The 18,895-nt window shown below is 49.3% G+C and overlaps 1 protein-coding gene across 1 annotated transcript; it reads left to right on the plus strand.

The window, feature by feature from the left end:
• Positions 1-14,958: 14,958 nt before the first annotated feature.
• Positions 14,959-18,695, plus strand: CCL26 (C-C motif chemokine ligand 26). Its single transcript, XM_014850513.3, has 3 exons — positions 14,959-15,113; positions 15,201-15,315; positions 18,387-18,695. The coding sequence occupies exons 1-3, from the start codon at positions 15,041-15,043 to the stop codon at positions 18,481-18,483; spliced, it is 285 nt and encodes a 94-aa protein (XP_014705999.1). The 5' UTR covers positions 14,959-15,040; the 3' UTR covers positions 18,484-18,695.
• The last annotated feature ends 200 nt before the right edge of the window (positions 18,696-18,895 follow it).

The raw sequence follows: 18,895 nt of genomic DNA on the forward strand, positions 1-18,895 counted from the left end.
GGTGTCTGTGTCTTGCTGCTCTCACCTCCCATAGGCGGCAGGGTTGGGGTGTAAACAGTGGACTATGTGCCTCCAGAGAGCGTCCTGAGTTGCCCATCCAAGGGTTGGAGGGGATGAAGGCAGCGTGAGCCCAGGGCATCCCTGGAATGTCCTTGGCCAGCTCTTGGGAGTCTTGTGTTGAACTTGGAAAAACACACACGCAAATCTGTTTTCAATTAAATTTTTAAAGAATTTCAACAGAGCACATTAGTGCATAATGAGCTTTTATAGGCATCAGGAGGCTATCAAATTATATAAGATGGTCTCTAGCTTCACAGAATTAGGGAGAAAAGTAGCACACACACACACTCACAAATCAAGAGCAATATGGGTTTAATACCAATCCTATAAGCTGCATGACCTTGAAATATGTCACTTAACCTCTCTGAGCCTCATTTCCCTCATCTGTAAAATGGGGATATGAGACCTTTCAAGTTTGTCTGGGTTTTCCCCAGAAGCAGACCCTGAAACAAAGATTTGAGTGCAAATATTATATGTGAAAGCTACAAAGAATAACACCAATAGAGTGGGGAGGTAACGCAAGGCAAGGATGGCAGCCAACAAGAGTGTGTTGTCAAGCAGCAGGGAATTAGAGCCCCATCTGCTGGGAAGTGGTGTGAGACATCCCTCCCAACCCTCAGCATTATGCCCCGTCTCCATCGGTCATTGCCGGTGTTGGGAGGGCCGGTTTTGCTGCGGGTGCGGGCAGAGCAACCTTCCACCGTTCAAACCAGGCCTTCAGGTACAGAGTCTGCAGGTCACAGAAAGGCCTGGCAGGAGACACTCCACATACAGCAGCTATTAAAGTTCTTGTAACTCCAATATGGAGCGGAATAGAGTAGTGTTCAACAAGACAAAGGAGGGGACCTCCTGTTGTGGGAGGAAGCCTGCAGAAATCCTCTGCAGAGTTGGTGTCTGAGTGATGACTGAGGTTTTACTCCGGAAAGAAGAGCGGACAGTCGGCCCTCCACGTCTGCAGGTTCAGCAACCTCGGCTGGAACTGTCAACTGAAAGAAAGAGTCTGGCTAAGCTGGAGTCGATTTGATGTTCAAGGGGAGGAATTCAAATCCCAGGAAACAGTCCAACAGAGTTCTCTGAGGAACTGCTCCGAGGAGTGTGTGTCTAAGTGCAGCTTATATCTCTTTCACAAACAGGGTACATGCAGGGAAGAGGAAAATAAAGAAACTTATGACTAGATTTCATATATATCAAAAAAAAAAGAGAGAGTACGTCTGCGCTTTTCTCTAGATTTTACATTGAAGGTAACATAAACAAGAATTTATTGGTTCTACGTCAAATGAGTTCAGAGATGCTGACGTTATCTACGCATGGTGGGAAGCAAGGACCAGGGTCATTATCTATTCCCTCAATTTCCAAGAAATGCAGCTGGGAACCATGAGGGCGAGCTCCCCTTTATCTCCTCGTGTTGCCGATGTCTCCAGCTGGCGTCTTCAGTCCTGGGGCACGGGATCGCAAGGTCATTGTAACACAGGCTGAAGTTGGACTGCACGGCTGCAGCAGAGGACAGTGTGGATTTTTACTGTACTGACTTCCAGCCTCTGCAGTTTGCTTGCTAGATTTGCCTGTGCTTGCTAGACCAGGGAGAGGGGTCCCAAAAATCTGTGCACAGAACCAATTGTCGATCGAAAGGCCTAGATGCTTGTGTCTATACTGAACACGTAGACTCTTTTTTCTTGTCATTATTCCCTAAAAGATACAGTATAACAACAGTTTACATAGCATTTATACTGTCTTAGGTATTATAAGTAATCTCGAGATGATTTGAAGTATACAGGAGGGTGTGCATATGTGACGTTCAAATCCTACACCATTTTATATGAGGGACTTAAGCGTCTGAGGATTTCGGTATCCATGGAGGTCCTGGAACCAATCTCCCATGGATACCAAGGGACCACTGTATTTCTAAGGAGGGAAGAGAGCTGAAGCATTCAGGGATGAGAGACTGCAATGCAGACAGACAATGGCCAGACCATCGAGGACAAGAGAACTCTGACCTACAGCCTCGGCAGCAACCAGCCCAGAGCCGTCACGACCTGGTCAGTGACTACCGGCTTCCTCTTTTTCCCCCTTTTCCAACTCAGGATTAATCAGAGAAAGCCAAATACACTCCTGAATCAATCACAAGAGACGTTTGCTTCTAGTTAACCCACCTCCAGCTTCCTGTGCCAACCACCTCCAACCATAGCACAGCTGCACCTTCCCTTTCGTCCACTCTGAAGCTCTTCCTGCCCCCCGGCCCACCTGTGACTCTCTGCCAAATGCAAGGATGGTGGCTGACTCCCCGGCTAGAGCAAGCTCTGAATAAAGGGCCTTTGCGTGTTCTCATCTGGCTGGCCTTTGTTGATTTCCACAGGGAAGCCAACTGAAGCAGGTGGCAGGGAGGGCAGAGCCTCTGAGAACCTGGAGAAGCTGGTGCTCCGTTCTGCTGCTGGCGGGAGTGTCTACTGGACCGGCCTCTTTGGAGGACGGTCTGGCAGTGTTTGTTAAACTGCTAAACACACACACCTGTTGACCCAGCAATTCCACGTCCAGGACTGTGTCCTACACGTGCTCACAGAGGCACGTGCACAAGCATGTTTACTGCAGCGCCATCCGTGGTTGTAGAAACCTAGCAGCAACCTATTTGTCCATTTATAGGGAACTCGGCCAAGATATGTTTTTAAGCAAAAAAAAAAGCAAAGCGCAGAAGGGCAGGCACTGTACGATCCTATTCGTGCAAAAAAGGTATTTGTACGTACAATCAGCAACCTGATGGACACACAAACTGTCAAGAGTGGTTGCTTGTGGCAGGTCAGACTGGGAGTCTGGGATAGAGGAGACGCATCTTTATGAGTACTTTTCTGCCGTGTCTGAACTTTCACTATGTGCATTCATCCTCCTTTACAATGAAAACCAGCGGACAGAAGCTGCAGTGTGCCGCCCACCCACTGTCCCTCAGGCCACACCACTTCAGCGTGCTCCTGCCTGCCTCCACCAGCAGCAGTATCTCGTCTCTGTGTCTGGGGGTTTTATCCCAAAGGCTCCTCTGCTCTGTCAGGACAGAGGTGCCAGCCCCAGGGCGGCCCTCAGCCAATGGCAGTTGGGAATAGGTCTAGAGTCACCCCAGGTCCCTGCTCCTTGCTTGGGATAGCTCTGGGGCTTGTGTTCCACTCCAGCCGCCAATGGTTTCCCAGTCAGTAACTGGCTTGACCACACACCCTTATTGGCTGCTTGCCCTCCTTGCTGGTGTCTCTCTGCCTCCTAAATAAGCTACATACTCTTGAACTCGTGTCTCAGTTTCTGGGAGAACCCAAACCAAGTCAACTAGTTGAAATGACCGAAAAATAAAGGAGAGATAACTTGGACCTGGGAGTCAGACGGACCTGGATTTGACCCCAGCACCCTCAGTTTCTGGCTGTGTGACGCTGGAAGAAGCTAATTGACCTCTCTAGCCTCGGTTCCCTCATCTGTAAAATGGGCATAATAGAAATATCTCTTTCATGGGTCAACTGTGAGGATGAAATAAAGCAATTAACACATGGGAAGTCTTTAGCTCCATGGCTGGCACATGGAAGGCAGTCAATGGATGTTAGCTGGGGTCATGCCCAAGCTCAGCTGGGAGGCAGAGAAGCTACTGCTGGTCTTGCTGTGGCCAGGGCACCCAGCTGGCACTTCTATGGCCATTCCAGCAGGCTCCGGGCCCCCTGCTTCCTCCTGTCTCATTTCTCTTGGGGCCACTAAATGCCTCTGGAGAAGGAAGGCACTGATTGGAGTGATGACCGCTGGGGCACCTGAACTGTCTTGGCCCGGCCTTGCTCTAGAACATGAGCCTTGGACCTGGACGGCTAGTCTGCGTGTGGAGAGGTGACACGTTCCTGCCCTGCTTCTGGGCAGGCCACCAGTATGATGTCACATGCACTGAGTGACCTACTCTTTTTCAAGCTACCTTGGGAAGGAGACAACTGGAGATGGAAGAGGTGCTGGGAGTTGGCTATGGTCAGGGAGGGACTGGGCTCAAGTCTGTGGCCACGTTAAGCCAAAGTTGGCCTGTGTTTGGGAGGGCCCTCCACCCCGGCAGAACCTGTCATATGACTCATCAAAATTGAACTAAAAGCTCTGTCGTAAGCACATGGCTGGTGTATCCAAAGGTACAATCATAAGCCACGAGTAGAAGAGGCAGAGAGCACAGGTGAGTCCTTGCACCCAAGGGGTGGGGGCAGGAATGAGGGAGAGACACAGGACAGCTGTTCTCAACCCTGGCTGGGCTTCAGAATCAGCTGTGAAGCATTAAAATGCAGATTCCCAGGCCCAGCCCCAATTATGACGACTCCAACTCTGCTGGGATGGGGCCCAGAAACAGGCATTCTTGAAAAAGTTGCCCAAATTGGTGCAGCCACTATGGAAAACAGTATGGGGGTTCCTCAAAAAATTAGAACTACCATTTGATCCAGCAATTCCACTTCTGGGTATTTCACTGAAGGAAATGAAAACACTAACTCGAAAAGATATCTGTGCCCCGATGTGCATTGCAGCATTATTTACAATAGCGAAGACGTGGAAACAAACGAAGTGTCCATCGATGGATGACGGGATAGAGAAGATATGGTATATATGCACAATGGAATATTATTCAGCTACAAAAAAGAATGAAATCTTGTCATTTGCAACAACATGGATGGACTTTGAGGGCATTATGCTAAGTGAAATAAGTCAGACAGAGAAAGACAAAAACCTTACAATCTCACTTGTATGTGGAATCTAAAACACGCAAAAAAATGAAAATGAAAAACCTGAATTCCTAGATACAGAGAAAGAGGGGTGGTTGCCAGAGGCAAGGAGTTTGAGGGTGAGTAAAATGGGCGAAGGTGGTCAAAAGCTACACACTTCCAGTTGTAAAATAAATACGTCCTGGGGACGTAACGTATGGTGACTATAGTTAACGATAGCGTATTGTGTGTTTGAAAGTTGCTGAGAGAGTAGATCTTAAAAGTTCTCATCACGAGAAAAAAAATTGTAACTGTATGTGGAGATGGATTTTAACTAAACCTATCGTGGTGATCATTTTGCGATACATACATATATCAAATCATTATGTTGTACACCTGAAACTAATACTATGTTATATGTCAATTATATCTCAAATAAAAAAAAATAGTCCAGGTGATTGTGATGTTCAGCCAGGGCTGACAGACTTTATCTTCCACATGTGTAGATAAGGGACTGGGGAGTAGAGAGGGACCTTGGCTGCACCCGGCCGGAAGGGGGCCAGGAGGGAAGCACTGGGCTGGGGTGAGTGTCTGACTCTGGACCCCATGCCCATGGGCTGGCTCAGCTGATGAGCTGAGTTCTGGTCTCTTTCCTTCCAGGTGGCAGCTGGAGTGCCTAAACAAAGGTGAGAACGTCATAAAGTCTTACACTGGCTCAAAATCCCTGAACTTCTCAGATCGTCATCCTCTCTGCCTCCTCTCCTATCTCACCTCTTCCCTCTTCCTCTCCTCCCTGGATTTCCTCCTCTGTCCCACCAGCCAGCCTACCCACTGAGTTCAGCAAGGCTCCATCCATCTCCTGGGAGGACAGCGCTTCTCCACAGCCGTGTGACAGTGGAGTCCTGCCTGGCTGTGCCCGCAGCGGCTCAGTTCTCCAGAGAGGCACTTCCTCTCTCCTTCCCCATCCCCACTTTTCCTTCTTAGAAGCAGGCCTGCGGGGAGAGGTTGCTGGCACGAGGCTTCTCTGGCAGAGGAAAATGTTTTGCTGTCTGAACTGCTGAAACCCTACTAGAGCTCTAGGTCTCAACCCTCATAAAGGTTTTGTTCCAAAGAACTCCGAGACTTTATTTCTCTAGGCCAAACTTCTTTATTAAAAGGGTCGTTTTCTAACTTCTCAGAATTACGGGCCTGACGATTCCCAGGAAACCCCTCCAGGACACATGAAGTTTTCCTCTGCATCAAGCTGCGGGCCTGGGTCTTTCCATCCAGCACTCCGCCTGGGTCACACGGAGGCTTCAGGGCAAATCTTTCCATCGTTGACCACGCATGGGCACGGTCGACTCAGACTCCTCAAATGCTCCGGCCAGATGGGACAGCGAGAGGATCCCAGACCCTCTAGCCCCCCATTGACTCCTACCCAATCCCATATCCAGTCTCATCGCTTCTTTTTTGCCAAGGGGAACAACCACTGTCACATATGGCTTTTGGCCTCCACATTTCCTGATTCCATGAAAATAATCTGTGACTGGCTTTCCCTGGAAATCTCATCATTCTTCTCCTGGCTTTCTAACTTCTGAGGAATGACAAGCCCTGTGGAATGTCAGCTCTTGTCGGGATGCCGTGGGGTCTGGTCACAGCGTTGCCCAGTGACCCTTTCTGAGAGTCCCCTGGAGAGACTTCTCTTGGGACTCAGAATCCGCGGGCGTCGCACGTCCCCAGGCAGTCAGCGGTTTGGCTCTATGCTCTGGATGCTGTGACACATGGAGCTGATTGCCTTTTCCCCTTTGTGTTGGCTCAGGAAAGTCTGCCACCCCACGCAGCCTCGGCTTATCTGGCCAGCTGTTATTTGCCTTTTGCTCTGATATCTTTACGTTTTTTTTTTGTAAGATTTTATTTTTCCTTTTTCTCCCAAAGCCCCCTGGTACACAGTTGTGTATTTTTAGTTGTGGATCCTTCTAGTTGTGGCATGTGGGACACCGCCTCAGCATGGCTTAATCAGCGGTGCCGTGTCCGCGCCCAGGATTCGAACTGGCGAAACCTGGGCCGCCGAAGTAGAGCACGCGAACTTAACCACTCGGCCACGGGGCCGGCCCCCTTTACTTAACTGCAGAGTACTTTGGGCTCCAGGACAGAGCATGACACAAGCGAACCTCCAGGCCCTTTCTCAGGGAAGGGGGACAGGGGACAGGACCCTAAGACATTCAGAGGCAGGACAGGGCAGAGGCATGAGACAGAGCAGGCTTTGAACGTTGGCTCTGCCACCTCCTAGCTGTGTCACCTTGAATAAATCACCTCCTCTCTCTCTGAGCCTCAGTTTCCCTTGACGAGAAGCAGATTAAGAAAACCTCCCTCAGAGAACGCTATGAGCATAAATGGAGCAACTGGTAACAAACAAAAAGGGTTGTCTTTTTCCGATTCCAGGGAATGTATTTTTCTTATTTGATTCCACCCTGCTTCTATGAGACCCAAACCAGGACACCACCTTCCTCCTGGGAAGCTGCCCAGTGCTGGGGAAATCCTCTGAACACACTGTGCCTCCCTCTGGCCTCTCCTTGCTCCCTGATGGTTAAGTCTCCTGGGGGCAGCAGATAGGCGTGCATTTCGGTTCACTCAGCTTGGGTCAGGGCAGGGCAGGTTCCTTCCATCACGCACCTCCGGAGCCCTGGACACCTGGTAAGAACTCAACAAACATTTGTGAAATGAACGGGTTCCAGATACTGTCCTGGAGAGTTGTGAAGACAACAAGGAGCCTTCTTTTTTTTTATTAATGTTATGATAGATTACAACCTTGTGAGATTTCAGTTGTACATTTTTGATAGTCATGTTGCGGGTACACCACTTCCCCCTTTGTGCCCTCCCCCCACCCCCCCTTTTCCCTGGTAACCACCAAACAAGGAGCCTTCTTGCTGGTCTTCCACATCCCCCCTTGTCCCTCTCTAGTGCATCCTTCTTACAGCAGCCAGGGGGACCTTTATAAATGACTCTTCTAACCTTGTTACTCCCCTGCCGAAAACTCCTTACTGTCTCTGCATTGCATTTAGGGTAAAGAAGAAAATGCTTGACACGCCCCGTGGAGGAGACAGTGGGGCAGAGTCGGAGGGGATTCACCATGAAGCTCGGGAAGCTTCGACTGCTGGCTTTCCTTCAGTTCCTAGAATATGCCCTGCCGCCTCCTGCCACGGGGCCCTTGCACATGCCATTCACTCTCCCCGGAATGCTCTTTCTATATTGTTAGTTTAGTTGTCTTTTCTTGGTCAGAGTCTCAGTAGGAAACATGTGGCAGATGGAAAAAGGTCTAGAAAAAGAGACTTTAATGAGAGGAGTGTGTACAGAGACGGGCAGCAGGCTTCAGAAGCACCCGAGGGATGGTGAAGCCCCCAAAGACTAGCAGCAGCGGGGAGCTGTGACCACCTAGGCATGAAGGGCATGGGCAAGAACAATGTTACAGAGCCCCAGAGCTAGAGGGAGCTAGAGCTGGGGCAAAGGGGTTGCCCCACAGGAGCTGGGTCCGTGGAGCAACACAGACCACTGCCAGACCTACGGCCAGGCAGAGAGGGAGCAGAACAAGCAGAAGCCAGGAGGCAGCCAGAGGGCCAGGAAGCTTGAAGATGCAGTCCGTGGAGGTCATCGCCCAAGCAGCAGGCAGGGCACAGAGGACGGATGAGGATGATGACTTGCAGGGGGAGGGTCCAAATGGAGCGGAACCGGCATGTGGTCCTTCAAGGTTAAGTGCAAAGGTAAAGGCCTTTTCTGACCCCCAGCCTGGTTCAGATTCCCTCAATATAGATCCTCGAAGCTCCCTGTGTTTCTGCATCAGAGCACATGCCCAGATATAATTGATAATTTATTGGGTAATCCCTTTCTGCTTGATGTCTATTCCCTCTGCTCGAATATACACTTCCTGACAGCAAGGATCTCCTGTGTCGTTTACCTCTCATCTCAGCATCCAGTACAGTGCAGAGAGCACAGAAAATATTGAAAGAAGGAGTCAGTGAAGGGATGAATGAAAAGAACTCCCCATCCAGGAAGGAAGGCAGACCTGTAAGCTGATGAGTGTGAAAAGGGATGATGATGCTGTCTGCACAATGTTCTCTGGGAGCGGAGGAGGGCCACCCGATCCAGCTCAGAAGGGAGGATGGAGGAAAGCTTCCCGGAGCAGATGACATGGGTCACAGGCCCAGAGGGTGGAGTCTTTGCAGACAGAGAATGAGGCATTCTGTCCCCACTGGAAGGCTATTCTGTCACTCCCCACGAGTCCACATGTAGTCGACACTGGGGTGCCCAGCCCACATTCCCTCAGCACCCATCCTCTCATTCTCATTGTTCCTTCCATCCTCCATCTGCAGGTACCTGAGGTCCTCTGCCTGAGGGCTCCCATGCACAGGGCGGTCCCACTGCCCTCGGCTGTAACGACGGGAGGTGGAGGATGAATGCCCGCTTCCTTGGCCCTCGGTACAGCAACTCTGGTTCACGTCCAGAGGTCTCCAGTGGGACTGCGCCCCGGTTGCCCACAGTGGTAACCTGCTTGATCAGGCATCTTTTCTTTATTGGCTGCCTTCCTCTCTCTGTCTCACTCTCCCACTCCCCTGTTGGTATTTCCCGCTGTGTCCTCCCAGATATATTGTTTGCACTCAAATCCATGTCTCAGGATCTGCTTCTGGGAGAATCCAGCCCTAGACACAAGGGAGGGGCAGGGAAGCCAGGGGGTGAGGCTGTGTCTGTCAGCTCGGGCCGCCATAACGAAACACCACAGACCCAGTGGCCTAAACAACAAACATTTATTTCTCCATCGTTCTGGAGGCTGGAAGTCCAAGATCAAGGTGCTGGCAGGGTTGGTTTCCGGTGAGGCCTCTCTCCTTGGCTTGCAGACAGCCCCTTCTCACTGTGTCCTCACGTGGCCTTTCCTCTGTATGCAGGCATCCCTGGTATCTCTTTGTCTTCTCATTAGGACACCCGTCCTACAAGATCAGGGTCCTACGCTATGACTTCATTTAACCTTAATCACCTCTTTAAAGGCCCTATATTCCAAGATAGTCACATTGGGGGGTAGGGCTTGAATTTGGGGGGAACACAATTCAGTCCATAACAAGGGGAGAAGCAACTCAGCTAAGGAAGGTGAGCCTACAGAGAGAAGCCAGGCTGTCTGAGCCCATGCCCGTGACAACAGAATAGTAGGCCTGATTCTGGAAGAGTGTCTCTAGCAGCGGGAAATGCAGATGACAGTCCAGACTTTGGGAACCAGGTGAGATGGGGGGTTCTGAGAGACCCATACATACATGGTGGGGGCCCAGCCAGCAAGCCGGGGTTAGGGGGCAGGGGCTTCAGCCATGGAGAAGGGGCTAGTGGGAACAGAGCAGGATCCAGGGCCACCAGTGAGGCGCTGGCATTAGGGACACACTCAAGGCCCTGGCCAGAGGTCCCTGGTGCGCAAGTACCACGGAGGAGGAGTTTCAGCAGAAACCCATTTGTAGACTTGTTCCTTGGCTGGAGGGACGCAAATGTCTCAGAAACACAATAATTACTAACTGTAAAGGGAGGAAGTTGATACATTGAACTACATTAAAATTCGGAACTTTTATTCATTAGAAGACAGCAACAAGAGAGTGGGAGAACATTTTGGCAACACATCTGTACTGGGTTGAATCATATCCCCCCAAACTCATGTCCACCCAGAACCACAGAGTGGGAACTTACCTGGAAATAGGGTTTTTGCAGACACACTGATTTAAGCTAAGAAGAGCTCTTCACTTGGCCTCCCAGGGGCACCCCAGATTCCAGGGACCGTGGCAGCACAGACAATCTCTGGAGAGCCAGCAGGGAGTCTGGAAGTTGAAGCTGAGCCACGCACGACTCTTGGTAGGGGCTGTGCCAGGTTGGGGAGAGGCAGTGTTTGGAAGGATGGAGCAGAAACAGCGCAGACAGGATGAGCGCTGACGTGACAGCCAGTCTGCATTGTTCCTTGAAGTGAGGAACATCCGGAGTACAAAGGAGGGAAGAGGGAAAGATGAAACATTTGATGTTGAAACATTTCAGCTCTGATGAAACATTTCCTTAACTGGAGTTATTTGTTTTATTTTCTTCACCATGTAATTTCCTTCCCATTACTAATTTATTAAAATATAATTCACATACAGAAAAGTGCACAAATCCTAAGAGAACAGCTCAATGTGTTTTCACAAGGGAAGGGTGTACCAACACCCAGATTAAGGACTAGAGCACGCCCGCCCCCCTCAGCTCCCTGTGGGCCTCCCGTCCAGGCGCTACTGCCGGAGAGGAGCCACTGTTCTGACTTCTGTCCTTCTAGGTTCATTCTGCTTGCCTGGTATTTTATATACATAGAATCCTACAATATTGCTCTTTCATGTTTGGCTGCCTTTCCTCAGCATTAGGTCATGAGATACGCGTACATGTTACGTGCAATTAGAGCTCGTTCTCACTGTTGTATGGTATTGTACTATGTTAATAAACCATGATTTACTTTCCATTCTACTGTTGACAGATGTGTGAGCAGTTTCCAGGGTGGGCTGATGGGAACAACGTCTTTGGTGAACACAGGCACACCTTTCTGATGAACATACACCTAGGCGTGGGATTGGGGATAATGGCACATGCGTACGTTCAGCTTTAGTAAACACTGCCAATCGTCCTCCACTCCTGCCTTCGGGCTGCGAGTTCCCAGGGCGTCACATCCTCACTAACATTCGGTATTTTCCATCTTTTTCATCTTAGCCATTCTGGTGGATGTGGGAGTAGTATGGCGCTGTGGTTTAAGTTGGCATTTCTCTGATGACTAATATTAAGCCCCTTTTTATTCATCATTTGGGTTTCCTCTTTGGTGAAGTGTTTAATTTTCAGCCATTTTTCTATTGTGTTGTCTGTCCTTTTTTGTTGATTTATGGTGTCCTTCGCATATTCTGAATTGTAGCCCTTTTACAGGTACATGTTATATGAGTTTCTTCGGGCTTCATAAGAGATTATCACAACTGAGTGGCTTAAACCCACAGAAATTTATTCTCTCATGGTTCTGGAGGCTAGAAGTCCGAAATCAAGGTGTCGGGAGGGCCAGCCTCCCTCTGAAGGCTCCCGGGAAGAATCCTTCCTTGCCTCTTCCACTCTTTTGGTGGGTCTCTGCAATCCGCGCATTCTTGGGCTTGCAGCTGCATCATCCAATCTCTGCCTGCGTCCTCACATGGCCTTGTTCCCTGTGTGACTCCATGTCCTCACATGGCCTTCTTAGAAGGACACCAGTCACTGGATTTAGAGCTGAAAGGGCCTTAGAGCTTCTGTTGTCTATCTACTCCCTACAACACCATACTCTCGATCCACACTTCTTACACCAGATGTGGGAGGGTTTTCCTCACACCCAGCAATTGTCAGACAGCAGCTGAGAATCCTACAATTTAACTCAGTTCTGACATTATCTACCTGGAGATAGCGTCAGATCCCACAGGCTAAAGGCTCAGTGCCACAAGACTGCCCCCACTTCAGATGCTAATTGCAAGTCTAGGTTGTCACCTAGGCTTGACCGATCAGCTGTAGATCAGAGGTTCCCACGACCTCCTCCTGGGAATTGATAATTTGCTAGAGTGGCTTATAGAATTCAGGAAATCTAGATTTATTTACTAGCTCACCAATTTATTATAAAGGATACAACTCAGGAACAGTGAGATGGAAGAGATGCATAGGGTAAGGGGTGGAAAGGGAGCTTCCACCCTCCCAGCACCTCCTCATGTTCACCAGCCCAGAAGTTCTCCAAACTTCCTTCTTTTTGGATTTTTATGGAGGCTTCATTAAGTAGGTGTAATTAATTAAATCACTGGCCATTGGGGATTAATTCAACCTCCATCCCCTCCTCCCTTTGATAAGGGGTGGGGCTGAAAGTTCCAATCCTCTCATCAAATAGTTGGTTCCCTTGGCAGCCAGCCCCCATCCTGTGACTATCTAGGGGCTTTCCAAAAATCGCCTCATCAATATCAACTCAGGTCTTGTTGAAAGGGACTTGTTATGAATAACAAGGCACTCCCTTCACCTTTATTGCCCTGGAGCTATTTCATGAATTGAGGACAAAAGAACAAAGGATAAAAAAGAAAAAAAAAGATGCTCCTATGGCTTTTATTGCTTAGAAAATTACAAGAGTTTTAGGAGCTGTGTGCCAGGGGATGCAGACCAAAAATATATTTCTTATTATAAGTCACAATATCACAAGAGCCCATCTTAATCCAAAGGACCTCCTTTTAACAATTATAGCCGCAAAGACACTATTTTCCAAATAAGGTCATACTTGGAAGTTCCGGTTTGACGTGAATTTCGGGAGGACACTGTTCAACCCAGTACAGATGTATTGCAACAATCTCCCACCTCAAAGATTGCCTTTTCACTCTCTTACTGCTGTTTTCTAATGAATAAAAGGTTCAAATTTTAGTATAGTTTAATTTATCAACTATTTATCAACCCTTATGATTAGCAGTTATTTTGTCCCATTCATGAAACATTTGGATCCCCAGCACAATGTAGCTGTTCACTGAAGTTGAAACTGGTATGTGACGGTGGCCATTAGGATGGTGTGGGGCCAGTTGATGGCATAGACGAGGTTAGCCCTAAGAAGAGAACATTCCGGGGCAAACTTGATGATGGTTGTAGCAGGTGCCCCTTGGGACCCCGCCAACATACCCTCATCTTCACTTCTGGGAGCCAAAGGCTGCTTATTGAGGATGTCCTCGGCTCTGCCCGAGGGGTCTTTCTCTGATCACAGAGCACGCTCAGCCTGCTCAGAGGACAAACTGCGAGTGAGGAACACAGCCTTCAACCAGGGACATGCAGAGGACTGGGGAGTAAATATCCCCACTTCCTCACCCACCCCTGGGCCAACTCAGGCTTCTTCTGCACAAGCTCCCAGAACCAGCCCCCGGCCCCCCCCCGCCCCCCGTGGAACTGAGCTTCAGCTGCCCCTGGCGGTAACCTGCTTGATTGTCACCCCTCACTGGTGCCTTCCCTTCTCCACCTTGCTCTCCGCTCCTCTACTGGTGTCTCCTGGAATCACCTCCCTCATGAATTACTTGCACTGGGATCCTTATCTTAGGACCTATTCTGGAAGAATCCAAACTAGAACAATGGTCTTCAAATCTGCCCCAATCTCAATGGCCTCACCTTCCAGAAGAAAAACCAGGCATTTTTCTGTACCTCTGGGTGATTATGTAGAAGCAATGGGAATATAGATTTCAGCCAAATTTTAAACATAACTTGAAAGAACTTTGTCACAGTCAGAGCTGTCTTGGGTTGGGACAAGTTCAGTGATGAGTTCTCCGTCACTTGGAGTAGTCAGAACAGTCCGGATGACTCTGGCAGGGTGTTTTAAAGGGTTGGACTAGATGAGATTTAAGGTCCCTGAAAAATTCTATGGTTCTAGATGGTTAGTCACCTTTTCTTTTTTTAACCTTAAACTCAAATGTTTAAAGCCCAGGGGCATGTCAGGTGGTGGCAACGACTGAGCGCAGGGTCATGAACCATGGATCTGAAGGTCCCAGTCTTCCCCTCCCTAAGTCTCCTGGCAGAAGTCACTGCCGTCTTCTAGAATTCGCTTTCCCCATTTTAGTAAAATCTGGCTAAAATATAAATTCCTGGGTCCCCCTCCCAAAGAGCCTGACCCAGAAGGTGCAAATCAGGGTCAGCAATTGTGTATTTTTGTCAAGCTCTGGGCCATTGTGATGGTCTCTCCAGTTTGGGATGCTCTAAATCAGGTGAGATGGCTCTAAGTGTCCCCAAGCAGCGCTGGCACCACGTGCCAGGTCATGTGTGGCACTAAGAACGCAAGAAGGCCTTATGCCTGGAGCATCCTCCTTGAATGTCCCTTGTCATGGACGGGCTGCTCCGTATGCACGTGCTGAGACTGTCCAGGCCTCACTAAGAGATAAGGTAGAAAGCAAAGAAAGTTTTGCCCAAGAGCCAGAAATCTCTCTGGAGCAACCAATTGGGTCATACCATACTTAGATCAGTTCACTGGAATTACGATTTCCTCTGCCTGTGCTTTCACACGAGGAAGTGTTGACTCAGACAACACTGGGCCAGAGGTATGTGTGGTGCTGGCTCCTTGCTTGCCCCAGATGGCCCCTTCTCACTTTCTCTTTCTTTTGGGTGTCAGGTTACTCCTCCATTGAAGGGTCAAAAGAGCAGCTTTTGTGCTCAACCGCAAAATTCTCCGGAATTATCTTGAGGGACGGGTCAGCCCATAAAAGGGAGTCTGGTTGAGACAGGGGGAACTGGGGAGAAGGCTTGGGAAGGGCTCGGCTTGCAGCACCATGAAGAGCTTCCCTGTGGCCCCCTTAGTTCTCCTGGTTTTCATGCTGAGTGTCCATCGCGGAGCCGCCACACGTATGTAGCTGTCCTACTCCCTTCCCGGCTGACTGGGAGTGGAAGTAATGGGGCATCTCCAAGCTCTTTCCTCTCCCTGTTTCTTAGCTGGCAGTGATGTGGCTAAGCTCTGCTGCTTCCAATACGGCGACAAGGTCCTTCCCTGGAAATGGGTGCATACCTACGAATTCACCAGGAGCAGCTGCTCCCAGCAGGCTGTGATGTGAGTATTTGTCGTTTGAGTTTTCAGGGTCTCTCCCAGTCACATAACTGGGTGGATGCTGGGCAGATCCCACAGTGCCAGGAGAGGCCTCGGGTGGGAAGCTGAGGGTTGTCACCCTGTCTCTGCCACTAACAAGTGTGGCCCTGAGCTTCCATTTCCTGACTTTCCTACTATGTGCCAGGCACATGCCAGGCACTGTGGTAGGTGCTTGGTATGAAAGAGAGAACAAGGCAGCCCTACAGACCTTGCATCTAGCATCAGAACGAGGGTGACAAAAGACGTTTGCACAGAATAGTTCATCCCGGTTGTGATGGGTGCTTGAAGGAGGCAGCAGAAAGAGAGCAGGAGGGAGCTCGTCAGGTAGGGAGGCAACCCTCTTAGGGTCTCCAGCTGGGCCTGAGAGTTAAATTAACATAAGACAGATCAACAGGAGAAAACATTACAGACTTTTACGTGTACATGGGAGCCCGCATAGGAAAATGAAGACCCAAAGAAGAGGCAAAATCTAAGTGCTTTTATAGCAGGTTGAACAAAGAGAGGCAGCTGTGGAAAAGTAACTAAAACTTATGGGGGTGCTAAAGGGTAAGAGTTATTTTAACAAGATCTCTTTGTACAGAATTCTCTTGGCCTTGACCGTCTCCGGAGCTGAGAATATTTCTTTCCTTCTTGCCCAGGGAGGACATTTTTCATAAAACATGGGTGTTTTATCTCCTGCTTTCAGGAAGCAAAGGGGAGATCAGAACACCCTTCTCGCACCTCCTGTTTGTTTTTTTAAAATGTCTTTAGCTCAAAATAATCCTTAGGCCAAAGTGGCATATTTTGGGACAGTATATTCTGCCACCCTTCATCACAGTCACAGGAAGACCTCACTTGGTGTCCAGAGGGTCTCCTGGAGGAAGTCACGTTTACACCGAGACCCTCAGGATAAGTGGGGGTGGCCCAGGTGTATGGGGCAGGAGGAGCATGGGTGCATGGGGCAGGGAACAGCAAGTGGGTGGGAGGAGGGTGAACGTGTCACAACAAGGCAGACATGTAGACAGGATCCAGGTCATGCCGGGCTCGTTGGTAACAGGAGAGAGGACATACAGAGTCCCCGGCAGGACTAAATGAGATAATATATGCAAGGCATTTAGCACTGCACCTGCACACAGTAAGCATCTCACAAATGGAAGCTCCTCTTAAGTGCACATACACGAGGAGGGGCCGGTCACTGCTCCCGAGGACATGGGGTGCTTGAGCCTCGGAGAACAGTGCAGAAGGATAGGGAAGGGGCTCCCTGGACAAACCTGAATGTCATCGTTTTGAGACAGTTAAGGATGGGAAATAGGCACTCAAGTGCCCAGATATGGAGGGGGGCGCTCCAGAGCTCAGGATGCCCTGGGTCTTCTCTTTTGTGTCTTGACTGGCTTTCTGGAGCTTTATGGACATCAACACTTAACCAACAGCTGGCAAAGAGCCCCTCATGAGCTGGGCTCAAAGCAGGGGCTCTGTCACTTACACAGCTGTGTGACCTCGGACAAGTCAGCTTTCCTCATTTGTAAGAGGAGGGTGAGAGGCTGCTATCAGTTATCCATGGCTGCATAGGGAACCACCCCAAAACCTAGTGGCTCAATATGACAACCATCATTTTCTTATCTCTCCTGGTCTCTGTGGATCAGGAATTCCAGAATGCCTTGGCTGGATGGTTCTGGCTTGGCATCTCTCATGTGGTTGAAGTCAGAAGGTGCTGGAGCCAGAGCAGCTGGGGACTGGCGGCATCTCTCTCTCTTTGGGGCCTCTCTCTGAGGTCTCTCTGTTGGGCTAGTTTAGGCTTCCTTACAGTATGGCGACCTTGGGTGGTAGGACTCCTTACAAGGTGGTTCAAGGATCCAGCATAAGTGCTCCAGTGAACCAGGCAGAAGCTCCACAACCTTCCGTGACTTAGCCTATGAAGTCACATAGCATCACTTTACCACATTCTATTAGTCAGCCAGTCCCCAAGGCTGGCCTAAATTCAAGGGAAAGGGACATAGCCCCGCCTCTCTCAATGGGAATGATGTCAAAGGAATGGCAGCCATGCTTTCAAACGTCCACAAAGTGCTTCCTCTCCCTTGTTTTCTCATCCTTTGGCTCCTCTCCCTGCATATGCAGAGCCTGCCTGAGAGCCCTGTGAACACTGCTGGGCCCTGCAAAGCGCTCCCAGCCAGAGCACCCCAACCTGGGCTCTTGTCCCTTCTGAGTGCTCTCAGGGTGCACAAGGCTGGGGGAGATTCAGGGCCACCAACAGCGACTCCCAGGCTTCATGAGCTCACAGTGTCGTCAGGAACACAGGAACTATCTATAAGCAGCTGTGGCAAACAACCATGACAATGTGGTTAAGAATTAAGTGTCGTGATGGATATGAGGTTCCTTTTTGGGGTGATACAAATGTTCTAAAATTGACAATGGTGATGACTGCATCGTCCACAGATAGACTAAAAGTCTCTGAATTATAATTATACACTTAAATGGATGAATTGCATGGTGTGTGAATTATATCTAAATAAAGCTGCTATGTTAAAAGGAAAGAGTTGGGGCCAGCCCGGTGGCACAGTGGTTGAGTTCATGCACTCCACTTCAGTGGCCCAGGGTTCGTGGGTTTGGATTCCAGGTACAGACCTAAACACTACTCATCAAGCCATGCTGTGGCAGCATCCCACATACAAAAAATAGAGGAAGATTGGCACAGATGTTAGCTCAGTGACAATCTTCCTCAAGCAAAAAGGAGGAAGACTGGCAACAGATGTTAGCTCAGGGCCAATCTTCCTCACCAAAAAAAAGGGGTGGGAGGAAGAGTTAAGAGGCACGGTACAGGTTACACGTTTTGGACTAGCGCTGTTAAGTTTCCAGGGGGAGATGGGTCTGGAAACATGGTTTCCAGGGGAAAGCAGGCTAGCGGAGAGGAGAGAGAGCAAGAATCAGAAGAGGGAGCAGGGACAGTGTGACAGGGGTGCGGCAAGACGAGAAGACAGGCAGGCAGCTCCCCTCCCTTTCCATCCATTTCCAGGAGGTGAAAGTTCTCATTATTGACTGTCTGCATCTCTTCTCCCCAGATTCACCACCAAAAAAGGCCAGAAAGTCTGTGCACGGCCAAAGGAAAAATGGGTGCAAAGATACGTTTCTTTACTGAGAGCCCGGCATCAGTTGTGACTGCCGAATTTCCAGCCCAAGGACAGCTGGATCCTGCTCTTGGCTCTGCTGCCCTTGGCAGAGCCTGGAGAACTTCTTCAACAAGAGACTTCATGGGCTGGGGGGGGCGGGGGAGGGAGTTTTTTCCCTCAGACTTTTCTTTAATAAAGGTTTTTCATAAAGATTTGATTTGCTCATAAACATTCTTATTCAATAAAACCTGAGTTTCCTTCAAAGAAAAGAAACCGAGTCAATATTTGCGACTGACAGCCTGGCGGAGCCCCAGAGTCTGAATTCAGAGTTTGAATGGTATTGAGTTAGGTCTTATGGTTTTGTTTGTGCAAAAAAACAAGGATAATTTCAATACATTTTGGCAAATGCCCATTAAACGTGTTAATATTACTTAGAGAGAGAAGTTTATGTATGTGGAAAA

Source organism: Equus asinus, chromosome 14 (assembly GCF_041296235.1).
Source record: "Equus asinus isolate D_3611 breed Donkey chromosome 14, EquAss-T2T_v2, whole genome shotgun sequence".
Classification (NCBI taxonomy): domain Eukaryota; kingdom Metazoa; phylum Chordata; class Mammalia; order Perissodactyla; family Equidae; genus Equus; species Equus asinus.